Genomic DNA, 25,360 nt, shown 5'->3' on the forward strand with positions numbered 1-25,360 from the left:
ACCTTCAAGCCATTAAGACCCCAGACACTATCTCTTTTGATAGCCGGGCACCATCAGCTTTCTTCACCACATTTGCTTGTTCACCCGTTTGTCCTCAGCGATCGTATCATGGAGGTGTGCACCCAATGATATGATTTTTTGTTCTTTGATGCCTGGTAACTGATCCCTTCACAAAACAAACATTTTTATATGTAATGTGTGTAATGAAAAAGAAGCCCCACCTTTTTCTTACCTCTCTGGGTCAGTGTTCACACCAATAACTGGTTTAAGTCTATCTAAGACTTTACTTGCTGCCAGAAGCATAGTGCCATCACCTAAAAGGCATAAGGCAAAATTAACCACACTTGCTGTGAACCAGCTTCTTACATTTCATCTTGAGCACTGGGACTGTTGTTTCAACCTCTGTCACCCAATCGGCCAAGTGCCACAGTTTACGCCTTTCTTTCTACTTACCGTTCCTGTCTGTTTTCTTTTAGGCTCTAATCCAAGATTTCTCAACTGTGGCAAGATTGACAGGTTAGGCTAGATAATTCTTCATTATACAGAGTGTCTACTATATTACAATACGTTTAGCAACATTCTTGTCTCTACCCATTAGAAGCCATCTCCCTACACTTACTGCCTTGAAGCAAGTTTGTCTGAAGACTATGCCAAATAGTTTTGGGATCAAACTGCCCCCACTGGGAACCAGTGTACTAACCCTATCACTTCCATTAACTAATCCTTTTCTTTCCCTTCTCTCATAATACGAGTCCAGATTCATGTATTATTTTATGACTATATCCAATATAAGGAGCCTCGCTGGCGTTGTTAGATAAGCACTGGGCTGCTAAGCACAAGGTTGGCAGTTCAAACCTACCAGCTACTCCGTGGGAGAAAGATGAAGCTATTTGCTCCCATAAAGATCTTGGAAACTGTATTTAAGGTTCCTATGAATCAACTCAATGGCAGTGGGTTTGGAGTTATATCCAATACATCCAACAAGGTGTTTAAATTTGGATCTTTCTCTCCAAACAATGCTGTCAACGTAAAAGTTTAGAAAACACCTCGGGGTGGAGGTGCCAGTGGGGTGGGGGGTGGGGGGGAGGGGAGTGGGGAGGGAGCAGAGTATATTGAGGCTTAAGCCGAAAGGAACATATCTAATTTCTCTGAACTATAAATTTCCACTTTTTTTAAAAGACTGGCACTACTAAACCAAAATCCAGTTACAACGATCCCTTTGTGTCACATTTCAAATGAAAAATTAAATGTACATCTCAAAACACAGAAGGATGCACACTAGGAGCAAACGGGTATGTCTTAAACCAAAGGCTAGCAATCCAAAAAACTTGTCTTACGGTTGGATTTCACTGTCACTAGACCCCACGTACTGGGAACTACGAGCACCCTGCCCTGCCCCCCAGCGTCTCTGCCTCTATAACGTCATTACCTCCCGCGGCGATCACAGCATCTGCCCATCGAACAGTTTCTTCATCATATTCTCTCCTTTTCACTAGACGAACTTCAATTCCCTCATTTCTGATATAAAAAGTGAAGGTTATGAAAGACTGACATTAGTAAGAGACATTTAGGTGTATGTTTTCTGACTGCAGATACGACAATAAACAAATTTCTGTCAGCAACGCCTGTCATTTAATTATAGTTGGTCAAGCAACTACATTAAGTCAGGAAGCGTAAATCAATGGAAAGCTGATTATCCTCAAATTTTCTTGTGTTTAAGAGACTTTATAGCCATTAACAAGAGGTAGTATCAGTATTAGAAGTTCATTTCATTTTCTCTACTTTTAAAATTAAAATTCATTAGTAAAAGGACAGCCCACAAAGTCTAATATTTAAGAGAAATATTTTTTAAATTAAAAAAACTACACAGCTGTCATTTTAAATTCAACATATATTCAATAAGTCCCAGACACTGTTAAAATGACTAAAATGTTAATTTGCATGTTCTTACACTGATTCTTTTATACACATACATTAATTCAATGACTATTCTTAGTCCACAATTAACTCATAATTGATCATTAAAATTTGTTTTAATAAATCTTTTTATTGGGGGCTCTTAAAGTTCTTATAACAATGTATGTATCAATTGTTTTTATTTAAATCATTTTATTAGGGGCTCATACAACTCTTATCACAATCCATACATACATCTATTGTGTAAAGCACATTTGTACATTCATTGCCCTCATCATTCTCAAAACATTTGCTCTTCACTTAAGCCCCTGGCACCAGCTCATTTTCCCCCTCCCTCCCCACTCCTTCCTCCCTCATGAACCCTAGATAACTTATAAATTATTATTTTGACAAAGTAATAATTTATATGAAAAAAATTTTAGACAAATATTAAAAATAATGTCCATAGAATTTACTATTCTTTTTAAGAAACAAAAAAAGCTATAGAGTTAAATACTGTTGAGTAGTGAATTAACTCATTGTAGAAAAGACACTTCTAACAGACCAAAGAGTAACCAAAAATACCTCTGCACTTTTCAGAGTACAATAAAATGTCCTTAGAGAGTGTATAAAATTAGGTCCATGGACCTCAATGTAATTTCCTACAAATGATCTTATAATAAAAACTTTACTGAAAAATATAAGGATTAGCTGCTAGTAAATATAGGAATCAGAAGTTCTTAATTACTAAAAGCCCAACTAAGACTTGGGTCCATCAAACTTACCGCAAACTAGCTACAATATGCTCCACATTTCTGGTGTGAATATGATGTCGTTCCAGCAATCCACTGTAGCTAGAGCCTTTCAATGCAAGCTATACCAAAATAAAACAAATTTTATCTTATTATATTGATAACATACTATAACATTATACTCTATATACAATAGAATTGTGGACTTTTTAATGAAGCTATTAAAGTGTAATTATAATACTATTACTATTTGTGAAACTTGTAAGTACAAGCTAAATTAGAAAACCTGATTTTCAGAAAATCAGTTTGATTTTAATCCAACATAAAGCATTAGGTCTTTGAATTACATAATCTACAGAGTTTCAAAATGTGTTTTGTTCAGCTTCAGTGTTTTGCTTCCTTAAAGATTCTATAGCATATGGCCTTTGGTGACTTGAAGATCAAAGATAAACTAATATTTTAAGAAGCAGTCAGATGACCTTTGTTCCACTTGGACCCACAACTCATTTTCAGATTTGTGAGCTCCACTTACTTGGGATTTACCCTGTGCAATCCAAAGGGCTGCTCGGTTCCCTAAGAATGAGTTACTTCTGGGTATAAAACCATACTTCTTTCAAGGATTGTTTCCTACCTGGCTGGAATATTTTATCATTATCCTACCAGTAATATTCTTCCTTCCAGGTCCACCCCCTTCTAGATTATCTCATAAAGCAAAATGTTAGAAAGTTCAAAAATATTCTCAATATCCCACTAAGAAATCTGCCCACTAGAGTGAAGTCTAGTAGAATTCAAAAGCATTTTTCTTCCCCCTTCCAAATGTCCTTTTCCTGTGCCACTTTATGACACAAAGGCAGTTTTTCACATCCACAAATATATCTTTTGTTTTACATCATTCTTCACTGATTAAGAAATAAAGCTACTTTGGGGATAAGATTTTTAATATCTATTTTAATATCTACTTACCTTTTTTAAAAATACCAAAAAATCTATGCATATGGAAGATGCATGTAAGGAAAACAAAAATCATGAATAATCTTAGTGCCTAGAACAGTTGAAGCTAATATTTTGACATTTACTCTTCCAGTTTTTTGTTGTTGTGTTTTATCTATCGATGTTGGATTCAAACTCAAACCCAAACCCAAACTCATTGAGACCCTGTAGGGCAGGTAGAAAGGCCCCGTGGGTTTCCTAGGTGAAAATAGGGCAAATAATAGTGTGCTGAACACGCTAAGTAGTTGGCACTAATCAGAGGCAGACCAGTTACCATGTATATGATTTTGTTACTAGAACTTATCTTTCGGTGGAACGTGTGGATTGACTCAGGAATGAGGCTCATGATGAGAAAGGTGTTGTGCTGAAGTCCTGTCACCAAGCTCCAGTAAGGTTCCAAGAAAAGCAGCATGTCAATATGAAAACTGAATATAAAGCAGTTGTCATAAATGGATACGTATTTCTTTAAAGCAGTGTTTCTCAACCTTCCTCATGCCGTGACCCTTTAACACAGCTCCACATGTTGGGGTGACCCCCCAACCATAAAACTATTTTCGTTGCTACTTCATATGTGTAATTTTGTTACTGTTATGAATCGGGCAACCCCTGTGAAAGGGTCGTTTGACCCCCAAAGGGAGTCGCAACCCACAGGTTGAGAACTGCTGCTTTAAAGAAAGAAAAGAGAATGAAGAAAGAAAACACATTTAAAAAACAAACTGTTCCTCCGAATGTGAACTCCATCAGGGCTAGGACAACATATTGGAAAGAATCAAAGGCTGGATTTCAGAAAATGACAGCATTCCGAGGAGGAAAAACAAGTAAGATTTAATGGCCTCTGGAAGGCTTTGGAAACAAATAATTCTGCCAAAATTTACCAATAAATCAAAACAGACAATATACAAAGGAAAATCTTATACCGGGAGCTTGATAAGAACTATGTGATCATATCTGAATTCTTTTCAGTCAAGCAGTACATTGACATGGAAGTGCCAGCAGTTCAGCTGGCTTCAGAAGAGGACGTGGAACAAGGGATATCATGGCTAAGGTCAGATGCATTGTAGCTCAAAGCAGAGAATGCCAGAAAGATGATTACTGCTGTTTTATTGACTGTACCAAGGCATTTGACTACAGGGGTCATGACAAACTATGAATGACCTTGAGAAGAATGGGAATTCCAGAGCACTTCATTGTTCTCCTATGGAGCTAGTACTTGGATCAAGAGGCAGTCGTGTGAACAGAAGAGGGGAATATTGCCTGGTTTAAAATCAGGCAAGTTGTGTATCAAGGTTGTATGCTCTTATCAGACTTTTTCAATCTGTATGCTGAGCAAATCAGAGAAGCTTGATTATATGAAGAAGAATGCGGCATTACAGTTGAAGGAAGGCTTATTAACAACCTGTGATATGCAGATGACACAACCTTGCTTACTGAAAGTTTGAGGAGGACTTGAAGCACTCACTGATGAAGATCAAGGATTTCAGCCTTCAGTAAGGGATTAGAACTCAATATAAGGAAGACAAAAATCCTCACAACTGGATCAGTAGGTAACATCATGATAAATGAAGAAAAGGTTGAGGCTGTATTTTGTCTTGCTTAGGTCAGTGCTCATGGAAGCAGCTGTCAAGAGATCGAAAGATGAGTTGCACTAGGTAAAGCTATTGCACAAGACCTCTTTAGAGTATTGAAAAGTAAGGGTGTTACCTTGAGGATTAAGGTATGCCTGACCCAAACCATGGCATTTTTCATGGCCTCATATACATGTGGAGGTTGGACATTGGATAAAGACTGAAGAACAATTGATGCAAGTGAATGGTGGAGTTGGTGAAAAATATTGAGTGTACCAGGAACTGCTAAAAGGACAAATCGATCTGTCTTGAAAGAAGTGCAACCTTAGAGGCAAAGATGAGACTTCACCTTACATACTTTGGACATATTGTCAGGAGAAACTAGTCCCTGGAGAAGGACATCATAAGGTGGAAGAGCAGTGAAAATCTATCCTCAACCAGATGGATCGACACAGTGGCTATAACAACGGGCTCAGGCACAGGAAAAATTGAGAGGTTGGTGCAGCATCAGGCAGTCTTGCGTTCTCTTGGGCATAAGGTGTAGCTAAGGCTGGAACTAATTCAAGGGTACCTGAAAACATGGACCCTGTAAATTTCAGATGCTTTTGTGTCTATTTCTAGGTTCTTAGCTAAACTCTAGAAAATTAAGATTACTGAGCAGTTCAGTGTTAGGAACTGAGTTTGAATTGGCAAAGACGATTTAGAGAACTTACGAAATTCTCAAGTTTTCCATGATTTTTATTAAGTTTTTGCAGGAACACTAGAATTCCTAAAATGCCAAATCTAAATGTAAAGTTCATTTAACACCCAGACACTTGACATGGGGACAGAAATGCCATTTCACAAATTCTTATTCCCACTCAAATTTCTTCTATTAACTCTTGCTCCAGACATCCATTTAGAGAATACAAGCTCTAACAATTTCTTTCGTGCGCTAGCTGGACCAGTAAGCTTCATGATGGATTTGGCCAACTCAGGCAAGTACGAGATAAGGTATCTAAAGAAATGACTTAATATATAGCATCAACTAGAAAATCTTAAATTATTATTCAACTGTGTATTATCCTTTTTCAAAGTGTACTATTTAAATCTTGTTAAGAATGAGTACCTGTATTCCTGAAAATAATGACTTCAAAGCATATTTTAATCATGCGATTCTTATGTCTTATAGAAAGGTTAGAGAAATTACAGAAATTTGTATATATTCTCAATTCTACAATTCTATACACGAGTACAGCAATGCCTTCTGTCTTAGAAGTAGTATAGTCAGAATGTTCCTTGGAAGGAAGGATGATAAGACTTCATCTCATGTACTTTGGACACGTTATCAGGAGAGACTTAGTCCCTGGAAAAGGACATCATGCTTGGTAGAGAGTCAGTGAAAAAGTGGAAAGCCCTTGATGACACGGACTGACAAATTGGTTGCAACAATGGGCTCAAACACAAGCACTTGGCAGATGGCTGAAGACTGCATTGTTTTGTGCTGTTGTAGACAGGTACACGCTATGTCAGTACCAGCTCAGCAGCACTTACACCACAACTGATAGCATACAAACAATATTAGTAAACAATTACAAAGTTTTTAATACTCCCTACCCTCGTTTAAAGCTTCTGATACTCTCTCCATTAAAAAATATTAATCAAGGTATCTGGAAAAAGCACTGTGAGTCAAAAATATCTGTAAGTGCATTAAAAAAAACCCTCAACTTTCTCGTACTAAGGCCATCATCACTTGACTCCACGCAGTTCTGATGTTAAAACATACCACAGTGTAAAGAAGAAAAAGGGCAATTCTTAATGGATAGAAATTCATCATACCTAAAATTATTAGATATGATAATTTTAAGTGGTCTACAATAAAAGTATCATAGCCATTTTACTTGACAAAACTGAATTTATTACAAATATTAATTTTGAAAACTTATTTTTACTAGTCAGTTATGACGATTTTGTGCTCTATTTTCCATGAAAGCTTTAATATGGGAAGGAAATGAGTTTTTAAAATTTAGCACATACTCCACAAACTCTTGGTATGAAAATTCACAAGGCATGACCAAACTTAAGCATACTCACTTACTAAGTACACTGTTTCTCCTGGAAATGGAAGTTACACTTTGTAAAGTGGAGAGTCAGCAAGAGAGAGGAAGACCATCTAGGAGATGGATTGAAACCGAGGCTGCAACAAGGGGGTTTAAACCTAACCATGATTGTGAGGATGACACAGGACTGGGCAGTGTCTCTTTCTGTTACACACAGAGTAGCTAAGAGTTGAAACCAGCTGGACGACACCTAATAACAACCATAACAAAAGCGTTACTCAGATGTCCTTAAAAAGGTACCCACACACTGCTGACAAGTCGATTCTTATCTTGTAGGAAAGGGCAGAACTGTTCAACAGGGTTTCCAAGGCGGTAAATCTTGATGGGAGAACACAGCATCATCTTCATTAGCAGAGAAGGTGGATTTGAACTGCCAACTCCCAACCCACTCCTCCACATCCAGAGCTATGCCACCAAATTCTCAAATTCAACTCAGTGACCCCACAGAACGAGAGGATTGTCCCAAAAGTTTTCCAAGACTGAAATTTTTACAGAAGCTGTCACATCTTTCTCTCATTATTAGTCACCCCTAATAAACAAATAGAAAATGAACTGCTAACCCAGTGTGATCAGTCTTATTAGAACAATGAGCTTTAAAAAATTATTTAAATGTACTTATATATCTTAGATCATTTCTGTTCTTACTTATTCTCCCAGGCTCACACCAATGCTTTCCCCATCGTTCTCTCCCTATGTCTGCATTCACTTCAACCCTGCCTACCTCCTTTCTACACTGACATTACATTTTTGGATTCCCCCACTCACACTCCCAACAGCACTACATTTGTTTCTGAGTTATTACTCCAGCCCAGAGGTTTTAATTACAATGTATAGCCAGAGGCTCTGAAATCTATATTTCCTCTTCAAATGCCTAGCTTTACAGCTACCCAGAGATACATTCCCCAATCCACCTAAAGTTGACTATACATCTCCTTCCCTTTCAAATTTGCTCCAATGTCAGTTAGTATGAGAGTGCTTCAAAAAACTTGTGGGAAATAGAATGGAAAAATAATGGTAAATTTCCACCAAGTTTTGAAGCCCCATGGTAATATGGTTAACAAAATAAAAACCTACATGTAACTGTCATTTTCCCCACACAAAATCTCTACAGCTAAAACACTGCCAGGCCTGTGTCATCCCCTCAATGGTTTCGTGCTTGAGCCCACTGCTGCAGCCACTGTGTCAATCCATCACAGCTAATCCGTGGTAACATTCAAAAGCTCTATCTATAAAGCATTTCTCCAATCTATGTCCTTTATGTGCCTGCGGCTGCTGTGCTGTCCAATTTCAAGCCCACACTGACTCTTAATAATACAGTAACCCGTCTCTGGCATTTCTGAAGTCTACATGCTGGACGGAAAAGAGGTTCTGCAACCGGGGTTACTTCTCAGTGCTGAAGTCAGATGGGCCTTAGCTGAAAGAAGAAACTACCAGGAAGACGTTAACTTGTTTTCATCAACTACACAAAGGCAATCAATTGTATGGATCATTAAAAAATCATGGAAACACTTCGAATGGAAATTCCAGAACAGTTCGCTGTGCTCGCGTGGAACCTGTACATACATCAAGAGACAACAGTTGGAACAGAACGAGATGATAAATGTACCGAGTTGTATCCTTTTATCATACTCATTCAATGAGTATGCTAATAATATGATCCAAGAAACTGAATATTATGAAGCAGAATGCGGCATCAGGATTGGAGGGAAACTCATGAACAACCCGTGATATGCAGATGATACAAAGCAGCTGAAAGTGAAGAGGGCTTAAAACACTTGGTTAACATTATACAAGACAGTCCTCAGTATGGATTAAACTTTTACACTTCAACATAATAAAACAAAAGTCCTTGCAACTAGATCAATACAAATAATGATAGACAGAAAAGATTACGGTTGTCAAGAATCCCCTTTTGCTTGTATTCAAAAATCAACACCCATTGATGCAGCAGTCAAGAAATTAAACAATGTGTTAAGTGGCAGATCTGCGGCAACAGACCTCAAAAAGTACTAAAAAACTAAAAAGAATAGATGTCACTTTGAAGACTAAGGTGCATCTCAGCCAAACTGTAGTATGCGAAATAGACTGATAGGCATGCAAAAGTTAAGCAATAAATGTTGCTAAGTGCTACCAATCAGTCTCAACTCATAGAGACCCTCCATACAACAAAACAACGCCCAGGCCTGTGCCATCCTCAGACTTGTTCTGTGGTTGAGTTCAGTGTTGCAGCATCTTGTTAAAAGTCTTCCTCTTTTTCACGGCCCCTCTACTTTACCAAGCATGATGTCCTTCTCCAGGGACTGGTCTCTCCTGACAACATGTCCAAAGTACATGAGTCTCGCCATCCTTGCTTCTAAGGAGCATTCTAGCTGTACTTCAAGACAGAGTTGTTTGTTCTTTTGGCAGTCCATGACATTTTCAATACTCTTTGCCAGCACCATAATTCAAATGCATCAATGTCTCAATGTCCAACCTTCACATGCACGTGAGGCAATTAAAATACTATGGGTTCTGTTCAAGCATATCTTAATGCTCAATCTTTTCTCTTCAATACCTCATAGAATCCATGTACAGCAAATTTACCCAATGCAATGCCTCATCTGATATCTTGAATGCAGCTTCCATGAACACTGATGTTGTATCCAAATAAGATGAAATCCTTGTCAACTTCTATCTTTTCTCTATCATGATATTACCCTATTGGTCCAGTGGTGAAGTTTGGGTTTTCTTTACATTAAGTTGTAATCTACATTGAAGGCTGGAATCTTTGATCTTCATCAGCAAGTGCTTTAATTCCTCCTCACTCTCAGCAAGCAAAGTTGTGTTATCTGCATATTGAATGAAAGTTGTTAATAAGTCTTTGTCCAATCCTGATGCCACTTTCTTCATCATATTATCCCGCTTCTCTGATTAGTTTTTCATACAGATTGAATAGTAAGGTGAGAGGCTACAACCCTGTTGCACACCTTTCCTGCTGCAGTTTTCCCTTGTCTTGGTCTTGATCCACATTCAAATTCTGTATGAACACAGTGAAGCATTCTGGAATTCTCATTCTTCTCAAGGTTATCTATAGTTTGATATGATTCACACAATCTGTTGCCTTAGCATAGTCAATACAACATAAGCAAACATTTTTCTGTTATTCTCTACTTTCAGGTAAGACTGATCTGACATGAGCAATGACACCCTTTGTTCCAAATCCTCTTCTGAATCCAGCCTGAATATCTGTCAGCTCCCTCTCAATATACTGCTGCCACTGATGTTGAATGATCTTCTGAAAATTTTTACTTGCAAATAGTATCAGTGATACACTGTTCTATAATTTGCACATTGTTGAGTTACCCTTCCTTAGGAATGGGTTCAAATGTGGATCTCTTCCAGTCAGTTGGCAAGGTAGCAGTCTTTCAAATTCCCAGGCATAAATGAGTGACAGTGTTTGTTGTTTGATCAGCTTGTTGAAACATTTCCATTGGTATTTGGTCAATTTCTGGAGCCTTGTTTTTGAGAAATGCCTTCCGTGTAGCTTGGACTTCTTCCTTAGTATCACTGGTTCTTGGCCACATAATACCTCTTGACATGCATGAATACCGTAGTTCTTTTTGGTACAGTGGTTGTATTCTTTCCATCTTCTTTTGAGGCTCCCTGTATCGTTCCACATTTTGCTGATTCTTTCAATATTGCTACTCCAGACTTGAGTTTTTCTTCAGTTTAAGATATGCTGAGTGCGTTCTTCTTCCAAGGATGCACCCTCTACTGCAGCCTCCTTACAGTCCTCTCTGAAAATTTATATGGAGGGGCCGGAAGATTAATTCAGTAAATGGTTCTTAGTTTAGTAATCCGCTCTCCTCTTCAGCCTTCATTGTATGAGCTGCCTTTTTACCACCTTCCATCTTACCACCCCCAACTTCATTACTTCATTACATTACATACATACGTGCTTAATCAAAGCAAGTTTGCAAGTAAAATGAAGACCTCTACTATATCTTGTTCTGACAAACGAAAAGTGATTGGATACTATTGTCTGTAATCTGGAAATTCAATGGTGTGATATATATCCTATTTTAGAGATTGGACAGATGTCTGGTTTGGTTATAGTCTACCCTAGAGACAATAAAATGGAAAACAATATTTAAAAAATAGAATCCTTATTACTTTGTAATTTTGACAGAATCCTTTTCAGGATCATTCATATAAAAACACCTGTGTAAAAAAGTAATAATGCAAGGTGTTTTCACATTTCATTATAATACTTTACTGTGTTTCCTCAAGTTGCCTTTTGACATTTTCTTTTCAGCTCCTTGACTGGCTCATTTCTCCCACTTGCCTTAGCTACTCTACGATTAAGAGCAAGTTTCAGAATCTCTTCTGACATCTACTTTGATTTTGTCTTTCCTGTCCTTTTAATGACCTTTTGATTTCGTGATGTCACCCAGCAACTCATCAAGCCTTCTGTTATTAGTGTTCAGTATGTCAAATCTGTTTTGAAATGTTTTCAAAACTCAAGTGAGATGTACTCAAAGTTGTATTTTGGCCTTGTGGACTTGCTTTAATTTTCTCCAGCTTCAACATGAACTTCGATATGAACAATTGATGATGCTCTGCAGATGGCCCCTAGCTTTGTTTCAATGGCCGATTCTGAGCTGCTCCATAGTCTCTTCCCTCAGATGCTGTCAGTTATGGTCATCTGGAGAATACCAAGGGCACAATCACCTTCTGCACTGTTGATGTGATCTCCTGCTTCATTTCACCAAGGCCATATTTTCCAGCTACTGTTCCTTCTTTGTTTTCAACTATAGCCTTCCAATCAGCAAGAATAATTAATACATCTTACTTGCACACTTGAGTGATTTCAGATTGAAGCCATTGGAAAAGCCTCCAATTTATCCATTATTATTTATTTGAAATACCATTTTTATCCTTTATTATTTATTTGAAATACCAGTGATATTGTTCCCAGCATCAGAACAACAGACAAGCCACCAGTGTGACAAACAAAAAAGTCGTGGGAGAAACAAATAAGGACCTAATATAAACATATGTGTGCACTTATGTAAATATATTAATTCATAAAAATAGAGGTATTGGCCTGTATACATATATTATTATTATTTATCCATATATGACAGTTTATTGAGGAAGTGGATGGACTTTGGGTCTCTGTTCAAGCCCTCCCTCAATGCAAGAACACTTTGTTCTAACAAGCTGGCATTCTGGGATGCTTACCCTCCCAACACCTGAAGACATAATAGGTGCATAAGCAAATGTGGTCAAGAAAGTGGATGGTGTCCAGCTATCAAAAGCTATAGCATCTGGGGTCTTAATGACTTGAAGTTAAACAAAAAGCGATCTAGCAGAAAAGCAACCAGGTCACATGGAAGGAGTATACCAGCCTGTGTGAGTATCTGGTGTCAACGGAATCAGGTAACAGGCACCAGAAGACCCAAAACAAACAAAAATATATTGTTGAGAATGAGGGGGGTCAGAGTAGAGTCCCATCTGTAGACAATAGGACATCCCTTCACAGAAGGGTCACAAGAAAGGGATGAGTCAACCAGGATGCAGTATTGCACCAATGAAACACACAATATTCCTCTGGCTCTTTGAGGCTTCCTCACCCCCCCATCCCCCCACTGTCATGACCCCAGTCCTGCCTTTCAGTTCTGGCTAGACCAGAGAATGTACATGGGTACAAGTAAGAGCTTAGGACATACAGAATCCAGATCAGATAAACCCCTCAGGAACAGAATTGAGAGTAGTGATACCAAAAGGGTAGGGAGCAGGTGGAGGAGAAGGGGAGGAAGGGGGAACTGATTGCAATGATTAAAGCATAGTCACCCCCTCCCCACCCCCCGCTAGGGGGATGAACAACAGAAACATGGAGGGAGACAGCCATCAGTGTAAGACATGAAAACAATAATAATTTATAAGTTATCAGGGGGTCATGAGGGTAGGGGTGGGAGGGAGGGAAAAAAAAGGAGCTGATACCAAGGGCTCAAATAGAAAGTAAATATTTAGAAAATGATGATGGGAATATATGTACAAATATACTTAAAATAATTGATGTATGGAATGTTTTAAGAGCTGTGAGAGCCCCAATAAGATGATTAAAATAAATAAATAAAATATCTGAAGCAAACTTTAAAAAGAAACCAAAAGTAATAATAATAATGACCTAAACTCAAACAACAAAGGCGGTGGGAATCACATCACTGTGAATGAGGGGAGTACGTGATGGGGACCCAATGCCCATCTGGAGACAGCTGGACATCCCTTCCAGAGGGGTAGTGGGGAGGAGATGAATCACTCAGGGTTCAGTGTAGCAACAATGAAACTCAAAACCTTCCTCTAGTTCCTGAACGCTTCCTCCCCTCCCAATATCATGACCCCAATTCTACCTTACGGACCTGGTTATACCAGAGGATGTACAACGGTGCAGTAGGGATCTGGAAACACAGGGAATCTAGGACGGACGAACCCCTCAACACCAGCGGTAGGAGTGGCGACACCAGGAGGGAAGGGGGTATAGAAAGGGAGAACCGATCTTGGAGATCTATGTGTAACCTCCTCTCTGGGAGATGGGCAATGGGGAGGTGGGTGAGGGGAGATGCCGGGGAGTGTAAGAGAAGATATAATAATTATTTATAAACTATCAAGGGATCGGGGAGAGGGGGAGCGGGGAGGGACGGGGGAGTGGGGGGGAATGGAAACCGAGCTGATTCCAGGAATCCAAGTGGAAGGTGAATTTTGAGAATGACGAGTGCAACGAATGTATAAGGGTGCTTTGCCCAATTGATGTATGTATGGATTGTGATAAGAGTTGCATGAGCCCCAATAAAAAGATTTATTAATAAAAAAAAATAAGGACCTAAAAAGCCATGCCTTTTGAATTGTGGCATTGACTAAGATAACTGAATAGACTCTAGGCTGTCAAAAATGGGACAAATCTATTTTGAAAGAACAGTCTGTAAACTTCTTAGAAGCAAGGCTATGCTGAGGTTTCATCTCATACTGTGAACATGTTATCAGGAGGGACCAGTCACTTGAAAAGGTATACCTTGTTATTAAAGTGAAGGGTGTGCAAAAAAGAGCATCCTCAACAAGATGGAGCCACAGTGACTACAACACTGAACTCAAATGTGCCAATGAATTTGAAGAAGGTGCAGGACTTCTGTTGTGCACCTGAGAGCACTATGAGCAGGAGCCAACTCTACGGCACCTAACAATGACAATAGTATAGTGCTTTAAATTACTTTCCACATACACCAAAACCAAGCCAAAATACAAATCATTGCTACCCTACAAAGTTTCAGAAACTGTAAATCTTTAAGGGACCAGACAACCTCATCTTTATCCTTCAAAGTGACTGGTAGGTTTGAACTGCCAAGCTTGCAGTTCTAAAAGCAGGTATTAAGGTATTAATAGCTAACAGGTTGCTGTGCCAGACTGTTGACTTTGTGGTCAGCAGCTGAACGTGTAAGCCACTATGCCACCAATGTTCCTTGCTCTTAATGTAGGTATCCTCCACTATGCTATTCCCATGTAGCCACATACTACTAATAACCCTACATTAAGAGTGCATTTTAGTCTTCCTTGAGAAGTGTAAGACTCGTAGGACCACAAAAATGTAATTATGACGCTTAAGTCACAAGGTCAAGTCTATCACTCATCAGTTCCTAAATTCTACCAATTTACAGTTATGTGAAAGAGAACCAATTGGGTGAGCCCTCCTTGATGCAAATGCTGTACAAAAGGTCCCAATTTCAAGCGCAATCCACATATAATGGTATATTATTTTTAAAAATAATAACTAATTTCCCTAAGTCATGAAACAAGTGGAAAACTTACTGGTATATTGGAATACATATTTCTTTTACATGTTACCAAAGTTTAGTGATAGTGAAATAAAGCCATCTTCTACTTTATTAGTTGAAAAGATATTAATGTGCATCAATATTTTTTGCTCTGTTTTAAGTCATACGATTAAAAATAAGGGGAGACACCACAGTGAATATTTATACAGTTTAGTCTTATGGATGACCATATACTTGCAAATTTAAAATCCTCCCCCAGGTAATCCTGATACACAGTGAAGCTTGGCAATGAGGGTTTTAAAATACATTGGTCGCGGACGCTTAATGGTGGAATTTCAGCACTGATATTATTCAAACAATCTACATCTTTATAATTCTGTTTTACAAGTTGTGGTTCCTAGAACTTTTAACTTTTTTCCAAAAGGAAAGAACACTCCTATGTTCAAATAAAATTCAACTTTTGCCCAGGCTAATTTATCTTGAGTATAAGTAGTTACCAAATCCCCTTCAAGGAACCCATGTTGGTAACCTATGCTTTAAGCTTTCTGCAGCCTAACCGTACTTCTGGATGAGTGACAGCTGATAATAAGGCCATGGAACAAAAGAAAGCTGGTACCTAAGCCAGGAGAAAAGAATGAAAAATTACTTAAAGCGCCTCAGAAAGATTTCCCAATATTTTTAGTGTATCGGTAGGGGGTCTCAGGGAGACAGGTGAGGGCAAAAGTGAAGTAAGATTCAGTCAGAAGAAAGTAATCATGGATTATATTCTTAATATAGAAAGTATAAAAAGCTAAGTATTAAGAAGATATAAAGAATAACTAACCCAATCATTGGTGGCCAAAGAAGGTCAGCAAGTTTATCATCCCTGGTTTCCTGAAAGTGTACTCTGAGCCTGAGTTCCATGGAGTAGGTATTGAAGGAAGGAGAGGAACATTCAATGCAAAGTAAATGTGTGTGAGTGGGTGGGTGGGGGGCACTACAAGACAGAGAGAACTGCCAAGAGTTTCCAAGGCTTTAAATCTTTATGGAGCAGGCTACCAAATCTTTCCCTCTGGAACAGCTGGTGAGTTGATATACTTTTGGTTATCAGCCAAGTGCTTAACACTGCACCACTAGAGCATCTTTGAAAGTAAAGACAGAGGGATGCAGAGGGGAAAAAAATCATAGTACCCCAAAACAGCATTTCCACAAATTGGCAAATATTCATAAGTTTAATAAGCTGTGTTATGAGAAAGCAGGCACTCCCATGCATTACTGGTAGAAATATACATAAGTACAGCCTATAAGGGGGCAGGGAGTGGCGGGAATTTGGCACTGTACTATCAAAGAGTCCTCATGATGGGTTCAGCACTGCACTGCTAACCAGAAGGTCAGCAGGTCATACCAATCAGCAGTTTGAAACCACAAGCTGCTCTGCTGGAGAAAGATGAAGTTTCTGTTGCTGTAAAGAGTTAAAAGTCTCAGAAGCTCACAAGGGGCAGTTCTACTCTCTCTTACAGGGTTGCAATGAGTTGGAAATGACTTGATGGGAGTGAGTTTGGGTTTGATCAGTGAGCTGGTCCATTAGAGGAAAGAGAAATCAAGGAGTAGGTGAAGAATAAAATAGTGGGGGGGTGTTATTAGTTGTTAACTACCGTATATACTCAAATATAAGCCGACCCGAGCGTAAGCAGAGGTACCTAGAAACCAGAAAAACTGACTGACTCGAGTAGAAGCCTAGGGTGGAAAATGCAGAAGCTATTGGTGAGTTTCAATAATCAAAACAAATGAAAATAAAATTACTAAAAATTGAGACATCAGAGGGGTAATGTATTTAAATATTTATTTAAAATAAAAACATAAAAAAAAGGACAAGTCATTTAACATTAGTAAACCAGCACAGTAAGTGGAAAATAGGGTCAACAAAAACAATAAGGTATCAACAATGATACCTTAAGAGTACTATTCCCCGAGTTCAATCAGCAACCAAGCTAAAATGTAAAGAGTTAATATCCTTAAAAACTGGATTCCTCATCATCATCCATATCTCAATGCAGAGCTTCAGCTGGTGTGAGTTCATCATAGATGCTGTCCTCGCTGGGGTACCACTGACCTGTGTATAAGCCAAACCCCAGTTTTTCAATACAAAAAATATGCTGAAAATCGCGGCTTATACACGAGTATATACGGTAATTAACCTGTTAAAAGTTTATCAGTTTAACCTGTCGAATACTAAATCAATGACCTGAAATGTAAACCCCCACCTAATAGACAACAAAAACTTGTTATTAAAAAGATTTATAGTCTCAGCCATTTTATGGAATAATTCTACTCTGTCCTAAAGGATCACATGAGTCAGAATCAACTGGATAGCAGTGGGTTTGGTCTTGATTTTATATTTTGTTTTTGTATTACCAAATGCATGTTTTGACTCAGCATTTTTACTTTTAGATATTTATTTAGAGCTTATTTCAGACATGTATGAACTAACACAAATGTCATTCACTGCAGAATGGATTTAATAAAATATTAATGCCAACAGATTATACTTCAATGTAAAGAAAACAAAACCTTCACAACTCGACCAAAAAAAAAATCTTGCTAAATGAAGAAAAGATTATTAAAGTTGTCAAGGATTTCATACTACTTGGTTCCACACTCAACATTCATGGAAGCAGCAGTCAAGAAACCAAATGTATATTGCAAAGTGCAAATCTACTACACAAGACCTCTTCAAAGAGTTGATGGACAAATATGTCACTTTGAGGACACGTGCCGGATCCAAGTCAAGGCATTTTCAATCGCCTCAGAATCATACAAAAGATGGACAATGAAATATGTCTTATGAGCAGCAGCCAGTGTTCCTTAAAAGTGAGGAGCTGAGATTTCATCTCACATGTTTTGCACATGTTCTCAGGAGAGAGCATACTTAGAAAAGTATAGGGTCAGTGAAAGAGAGCGATGGGTTGACTCTGGCAGCAACAATGGGTTCAAGCAAAGAAACAATGGTGTGTATGTCGTATGACCAGGCAGTGTTTCATTCTGTTGTACACAGGGTCGCTAGGAGTTAGAACCAACTCTACTGCACAAGTGTGAAATAAATTAAGGCAAGTGCACATAGAATACGATGTATACTATGAGGAAAACAAAACGAAAGAAAGAAAGAGACTCATGACCCTTACGGAGGCAGCCTCCACAGGTAGTATTTTTAAAGACTCACTCACATAGCATGCTATCATGAGTAATCAGAGACTGGAAGGAGGGAAGAAAAAATATATCTATATATTGCTACATTGACTTGTATGCATAATTATTTTTTGAAGAAAATACAAGAAATTGCTATCATTGATTACTGCCAGGAATAAAAACTGAGTGCCAAGTGACAAGGATTAAAGATTTTTCATTGTATACCTTCTAGTCTTTTTTATTTTGAACCGTTTTAATGTATTCTCCATCCATTTTAATTGAAATGAAGTGAAATCAGCACAGCCTAATGAGAACTAACGTACTTTGATAATTGCCAGAAAGTAGAGTGAAACGCAAGAAGCCACCAAAAATGAAGCTCCAGAGGTGGACAGGAGCCAGGTCATGAGGGCCTTACTAGGCACATGAGGATCTTTAAGGTTGGGCCTGCGCTGGCAGGGTGAGCAGGTGCCACTGGCAAACCTGTGGGCTGTTCAAACGCAGATCCCTGGAATTCAGCCAGAGGGCCGGAAACATGAAGGGCCTGGTTTAGGAAGGCAGGTAAGAGGAATTCGCAACTGTCTCAGTGGTTGAAGTCTCGGGATCTGCATGTTCCCCCTTTCCTTTCACATGCCCAGGGAGCTTGTGAGGACTTCTAAGCAGAGGCCTGAACTGGCCAGATGTTCACTTTAGATAGACCACTCTGGTTGGTGACTGTGTCGGAAGATCTGAGCGAAGCAGAGCTGGGGAAAAGCAGGGCAGTGCCCAGGTCATGTTCTTCAAAGTTGATAAATACTCACGTTGCACACAATATACTTAATGCAAACCACGTATCAAAAGTATTATATGCCCCAAACTACAACCTGACCCACTCCACTTTAGGAAAAACCAACAAGCAACTAACTCCCAGCACTCCATGCTTCCTCCAAAACACTCAAAAGGTAAAAAGTAGAAGTAATGTAATCCAGTAATAGAAGAAACTGCCCAATAAAATTATTCTTCCCATTATGAAAGTAATTCTGAAGACGGGTGGGGGTGGGGCAACTAAATATGGAAACCAATAAAAAAGAACTGCCTCTGGAGTCACGAGACTTAGAATAGAGTTGGGGGCGGGGTAGAAATTGCTGGCTTCTTACTCATTCTATCTTCAAACCTCTTCATTTAGACAAAGGGTATGTTTCCAGTAGCCTAACCCTTTCCAAATCAACCTTGGCTCATCTATAGGTCTAATTTGTAAACTTTCTGGAACACCTCATTAAAATCACATTCATAAAAATTCCACATTCCCTAACAGTTCCATCTCTAAAGATGCAAATTAGTCATACATAGCCTTATTAACCCTTGCAAAGCCAAGAGTCAGCAGAGGTAAAATCTTTGCAAAAAAGTCACTAACCAGTCGGGATAAAGGTGAGAAAGCAATATACAGAAATAAAGCATTGGTAAGCCATACAAAGGAATAAGTAAAAGTCAAACTTTGCCCTAGTTTGAGGATGCAAATCTATTTATTCCTTACTGGTTTAAAATCAATTAAGAACTATTTCCTCTGATTCTTAAGCTTCCAAAAGGTTACAAAGTCACAGATTTCAGAGTGGAAAATTACCCCAGGCACTCTAGCCCACATCTGTTGCTCCCATTTTAACAATTAACCTAATAGAGACTTACTTTGCAACTTAACAGCCACAACTACAACAAAAATAAACGCTATGATCCCAAACCTCAGGTTTCCATGACACTATAGACATAGCTGGCAGAGTACCAGAAGGTTCAAGTAATCATATATTTTAGCATCCCTTACTCCAGCAATATACTGAATAATCATGGTCATCTCCCCACTACTACCCTAGAAGCCCTTTTTAGAATGGCTTCTCTTCTCAAGCCCAGTATTCTTTGTTCCATTTTGATCTCTGGTGTAGATTCCACCCAACATCACTCCATTCTAATACTAGTCTTAATATACATTAATCAGTTATGGACAATCTAATAAAATGTAATTGGAATTACAACATAAAAACAATTCTACTGCCCAGTGACTATCCACGTGTGTGTTCTACAGACTCAGAGGTTTACTTCAAAGCTTTCTTATCCTGAACAGGTTTACTTAGGCATAGACAAATATTGACCTGGTGGAGATTTCTCTTCAGATGCTCAGGGTGGGTAGACTAGGTAGTTTGACTTTGAAAGCCTTATCGATCCACCTACATTTTCAAAGTTTTTTATTAGTGGCCATCTAGTTCAGAGGTCAAAGAGGTAAACCTCATGCCACTCTGTTTTCTTGAGGCTCTGAAAAAGTTATTCAGTTTCAAAATCCCAGCACTAGCAAGGACTTGGGAGCAATCAAGTCCAACCCAAAGGGTCTCATACTGAACAAGGTAAAAGCACTCTGAAAACTGACCAGAAAAACCAAACACGGCTGTGGAGTGATTCTGAGAACCTACCAAAAGGGTAGAACTGCCCCTAATACCGTAACCCTTCACAAGGCCTTGTCTTTTACCAATGGAGCGGCTGATGGTTTGGAACTGCTGATCCTGCAGCTAGCAACCCAACACATAGCCACGATGCCACCCGGGCTCCTTTTTGAAAATGGACAGTCCTACACACAAAGGATCATTTCTCCCCATGAGGCCCAGGGGAGGTCGAGACTTCACCATGCAGAACCCAGGGCCTAGAACCCCTTGAGCCCAAACTCAACACACTGAACATGCCACTGGAGTGCACTATTTTAAACTGTCCTAAGACATTTCCATAAGCTTGCATGAAGAACAAGGTGTTTAACACTGAAAGTGCATTAGATAAACAAAGTTGCATAGCAACGTATGCAATGCCTCTACAAAATAACTTAGCTGAACAAAGATTACAAACCTTAAGTTTAGAGCAGGCTGACTACACTTGTGCAGAATTATTTAAACTATATTATGGTCCTAAAGAAATTAACTCCAAGCCTTTAGGTTCACAGTGCCAATAACTAGAGACTCCCAATGGAGAGTTTTCTGGGCATGTTCACAGCAGGAGTTACACAGCTTTTCCTAAAATTGATGGGTGAGTGGGGAGTTTGGAGTCAGAAGCTTCAAAAGATATGGGAAGGAAGAAAATAATCAGAATCCTTTTCTTGGATGGATTGGCAGAGACATTAGTATCTATCCTAAATAGTTTTTTGTACTTTATTTCACACATTAAACGGTTTACCAGCCCTTTCTCGGACCTTACTACTTAATAACAAATTCAAATAGAATTGTCGTCCTTTCTCTGCCCAGCACGAATGCTACAAGTGTTTAAAGAAACCATTGTTAGGACCCTGTCTGACCACGATCCAAGCAAACGGGCTTCCTGGATTGTGCCAGGCCTGGCAGCGCGGCACAGCAAAAGGGGGTGTGTCCGCTCTACCATAGCCCTCTACGCGCAGTTCGTGGCACCCACCCAGAGCCCCTATCTTGGGGTGGCCTGAAAAGCGGTTTCCGGAGCATCCTAATCTCAACCTACCGGTCTCGCCCCTCCTTTGGGGCTAACCTGCACTTTTCTGAATCTTCCCGGTCTTCCTAAGCAGCCTGTGGGGGAGCGCGCGGGGAGGGGGCTGGGGGGCGATGGCACAAGTGAATTCCCAACCACGCCCACTTTGTGGCACCCTACTGAAGCCCCGCTTCGCCCCCCCGAAGCGACAGCTCCTCCAAACGCCCCCACCTTGAGGGTCTGCACGAACAGCGATCCTCTCCCTCCCTCCAGCAGAAGAGCGAGGGGAAGCCCCGCGGAAAGCCGTGGGGAGTGTGTTTGGTTGGGGGAGAGCAGCCAGCGAGGCAGGCCGGGCATCGGGGACGCCTGGGGCCAGGTCGTTCCGAGCGGTCTCGCCCGAGGGGACCCCGCCGGCCCCCTAAGCCGCGGCCGAGCTAAGGGAGCGGGCCCCGGGCGAGTCCAGCTAGCGCGCGGGGACGCCCGGCGGCGGGGACCCACCAGCTGCTTGAGGTCCTCCTCCGAGAGCTCCACGTAGCGGTACCGCTGCTGCTCGAATTCGTACCGGGTGGTTTTGGCCACCACCACCACCCGGGACGGGCGGAAGCCGCCGTCCGGGCGCCTGCCACAGCCCGCCAGCTCGCGCGGCTGTCCGTGCCCCAGGTGCCGCGGCCGCACAGCGGGGCCTCCCGCGCCCGGCCCCCTCAGCGTCGCCGCCCGGCCGCCCGCCACGCGACGACAGCTGCCCAGCAGGAAGCCTCGGTAGCAAGTCATCGTAGGCCCGGCGGGGGCTGCCGGCACGGGCTCTCGCTTCCACGCTCCGCGACGACCTGCGCGCGCCCGCCCGCCCCGTGCAGCGCCAGACTAAGTTCGCGCCGGGCGGGCAGAGGTTAAGTGCAGGGGGGTGAGGGCCCCGGCGCGGGGGGGACGGGCCCAAGCGGCGACGGGGCGGGGAAAGAGAGGCCATTGGCCGACGGAAGAGTCCCGGTGAGGGGAAGGGGGGCGGGGAGGAACGGGCGGCTTCGGGCTGGTGAGGTTGGTTTGTTTATGCCAGTCCCTCGACGCCTGCGCAGTCGCCGCTACGCCCCGGGGAGGCCGACCTCTCGCTCCTCCTCCTTTCCGGTGGCCCCCCTCTTCTCCGCCCACAGGGCAACGCTGTCAACCAATCAGAGCTCACTGAGGACTAGGAGCCCGACCAACGGCCGCGATTGGCTGGAGCCAAGAGCAGGCTGGAATTCTATTTGGCAGCTGAGCTACCCCGAGGAACCCGGCCGGAACCGGTCTGAGGCGGCGCGGGCCCTGTGGGTAGGGTTTTGAGCGTTGGGCGGGAAGCGTAGCTGTTCAGTTATACTTTTCCCTCATCGCTTGTCATACTAAGCCCCATGCCCTTTGTGCATTTAATCAATGCGTGTCGCATGGCAGATGTACTGATCCCTGAACTAGAAGCTGAGGACACTGACCCAGGACCGTTTGAGGGGAGCCTAGGGGGCTAAGGGGCTAGGGAGCCTAGGATTGACTCCTTGGCGGTGAGTTTTAGGTTCCTTCAAAAAGAAAATGTCGAACAAGGGCCCTTGTTCAGAAGTGACAGGTGTTTTAGAGTACAAAATAATTTAAGGAGAGCATTTGTTACGTCCTACTTTTAAAAGACTATCAAAAGAGAGAGTCTGGAGTTTTAAACAAGCTACCGTCTAACTGAGAAACAAAGTCCACATGGAAGAAGCACACCAGCCTGTGATCATGAGGTGTCCAAGGGATCAGGTATCAGGCATCAAAGACCCCCCCAAAAATCAGCATTGTGAATGAGAGGGAGTGCGGAGTGAGGACCCAGGGAAGGGCAGTGGGAGGAGCTGAGCCAGTCAGGGTGCAGTTTAACAATGATGAAACATACAACTTTCCTCTAGTTCTTGAATGCTTCCTCCCGCCCCTTCTCTCCCCCCTCCCCACCAACTATCATGATTCCCAAATCTACCTTACAAATCCGGATGGACCAGGGGATGTACACTGGTACAGATAGGAACTGGAAACACCAGTAATCCAGGACAGTGGTGAGAGTGGCAATACTGGGAGGGGTAGAAGGAAGGTGAGTGAGAAAGGGGGGACAGATTACAAGGATCTACATATAACCTCCTCCCTGGGGGATGGACAGTGGAGAAGTGGGTGAAGGGAGACATCGGACAGTGTAAGATATGACAAAATAATTTATAAATTATCAAGGGTTCATGGGGGAGGGGACGGCAGGGAGGGAGAGGGAAAATGAGCGAATACCAGGAGCTTAAGTAGAAAGCAAATATTTTGAAAATGAGGGAAACAAATGTACAAAAGTGCTTGACACATGGATGTATGTGTGGATTGTGATAAGAGTTGTACAAACCCCCAATAAAATGATTTAATTAAAGTTTTCTCAAAAAGCCCCACAGATAACATAGACACATCATCAGGATGATAGAGGCTATTAGTAAGAGGTTAGAATGGCATCCAAAGGTTTTTGAGCTAGGAAGGTTTTGAAAAGGCATGGGACTAAGGGAACTGTCACAAGTTGTGGTTGGTGGCAGATACTACATCATAGTTACAGGTGGGACTACAGAAGGAGGAATGGGAGTGTGATTGTGACACTACACTGTTAGATCAAAGGGCTTACAAAATTGGTCTAGGGTCTTGGGACCAAGCAGCCAGACTGAGACTTGATAGGGCATGACTCATGACTATGTGACCCTCTGTACTGTTCCTAGTACAAATCTCCATTAAGGACACCCCCAGGCAAGCCCCTAAGAGAGACACTGCCCTTACATGGGCTGACCAGAGGAGGGGTGAAGGTAACCTACTTTCAAAGGCACTCTGCCTGAGGTGAGATTATCTACAACCTGGGTTAATGATCAGAAAGCACTCAGTGGAGACTTAAATTTGGGGCTGTCACTGTCATCCATAGCCTTTTACAAATGGGTGCTCAGAATTTAAGCGCTAACATGGGGAATTTCTAGACATTTAGCAGAGCACTCAACCAAACACTCCCACAGTTGGCTGGCCATGGTGACCCTCTGGCCCTGGAGCAAGTGTAGCTTCGAGAAACGAGGATCCCATGCAGACAGATTACCAATGTCAGTGATTTGCCCCTTGATTCTTGGCAGTCAGTAGTGCTTTAAAGACTTTTTAGGGAGAAGATGTAAGAGCAGTGTCTGATGACTGCGTGGGTAGATTGGGAAGCGGGGAGAAGTCAGATTGTCGGAATAGTTGGAAAAAGGAGGACCTGAGCTAAGGTCTTACTGGAATGGAAAGAACCCCAGTTATAGAGGGAGAGGCACATGGTATCACACATCCTTGGCGCTATGCTGCTTGCTCCTCAGATCATCTTGTTTTGCCATCCACTTTTGCCCTTTTGTTGTCTTGGCACTACCCATAACTAGCTCTTGAACTTCAGGCAGGTTCCTTCATCTAGCTGGATGTAAAATGAGGGAGGTGAACTAGAGTGAATCCAAGGGTCTCTTAAGACCATTCATTCTTTCTTGAGTCTACTCAATATTCATTGAATGCCTATTTTGTATCAGGTTGTATATTTGATTAGAGGAATGCACAATTGAATTTAATAGCTGTTTACATTTAGGTTACTGACCTCTTCTATTGGGCCAGGAACTTAGCCTTACCAAACC

General features: G+C 41.2%; 1 protein-coding gene across 1 annotated transcript in view; it reads right to left on the reverse strand.

Annotated features, from left to right (window-relative positions):
- NADK2 (NAD kinase 2, mitochondrial) overlaps positions 1–22,629 on the reverse strand; it is a 52,598-nt gene extending 29,969 nt beyond the window's left edge. Inside the window, exons 1-4 of the mRNA XM_075540937.1 lie at positions 22,218–22,629; positions 2,682–2,770; positions 1,430–1,518; positions 233–314 (exon numbers count right to left, since the gene is read on the reverse strand). Coding sequence (XP_075397052.1) covers positions 233–314; positions 1,430–1,518; positions 2,682–2,770; positions 22,218–22,490 — 533 coding nt within the window. The 5' untranslated portion in view covers positions 22,491–22,629. The remainder of the gene's footprint in view (positions 1–232; positions 315–1,429; positions 1,519–2,681; positions 2,771–22,217) is intronic.
- Positions 22,630–25,360: the final 2,731 nt, after the last annotated feature.

The sequence above is a fragment of the Tenrec ecaudatus genome, chromosome 2, assembly GCF_050624435.1.
Source record: "Tenrec ecaudatus isolate mTenEca1 chromosome 2, mTenEca1.hap1, whole genome shotgun sequence".
Taxonomy (NCBI): Eukaryota; Metazoa; Chordata; class Mammalia; order Afrosoricida; family Tenrecidae; genus Tenrec; species Tenrec ecaudatus.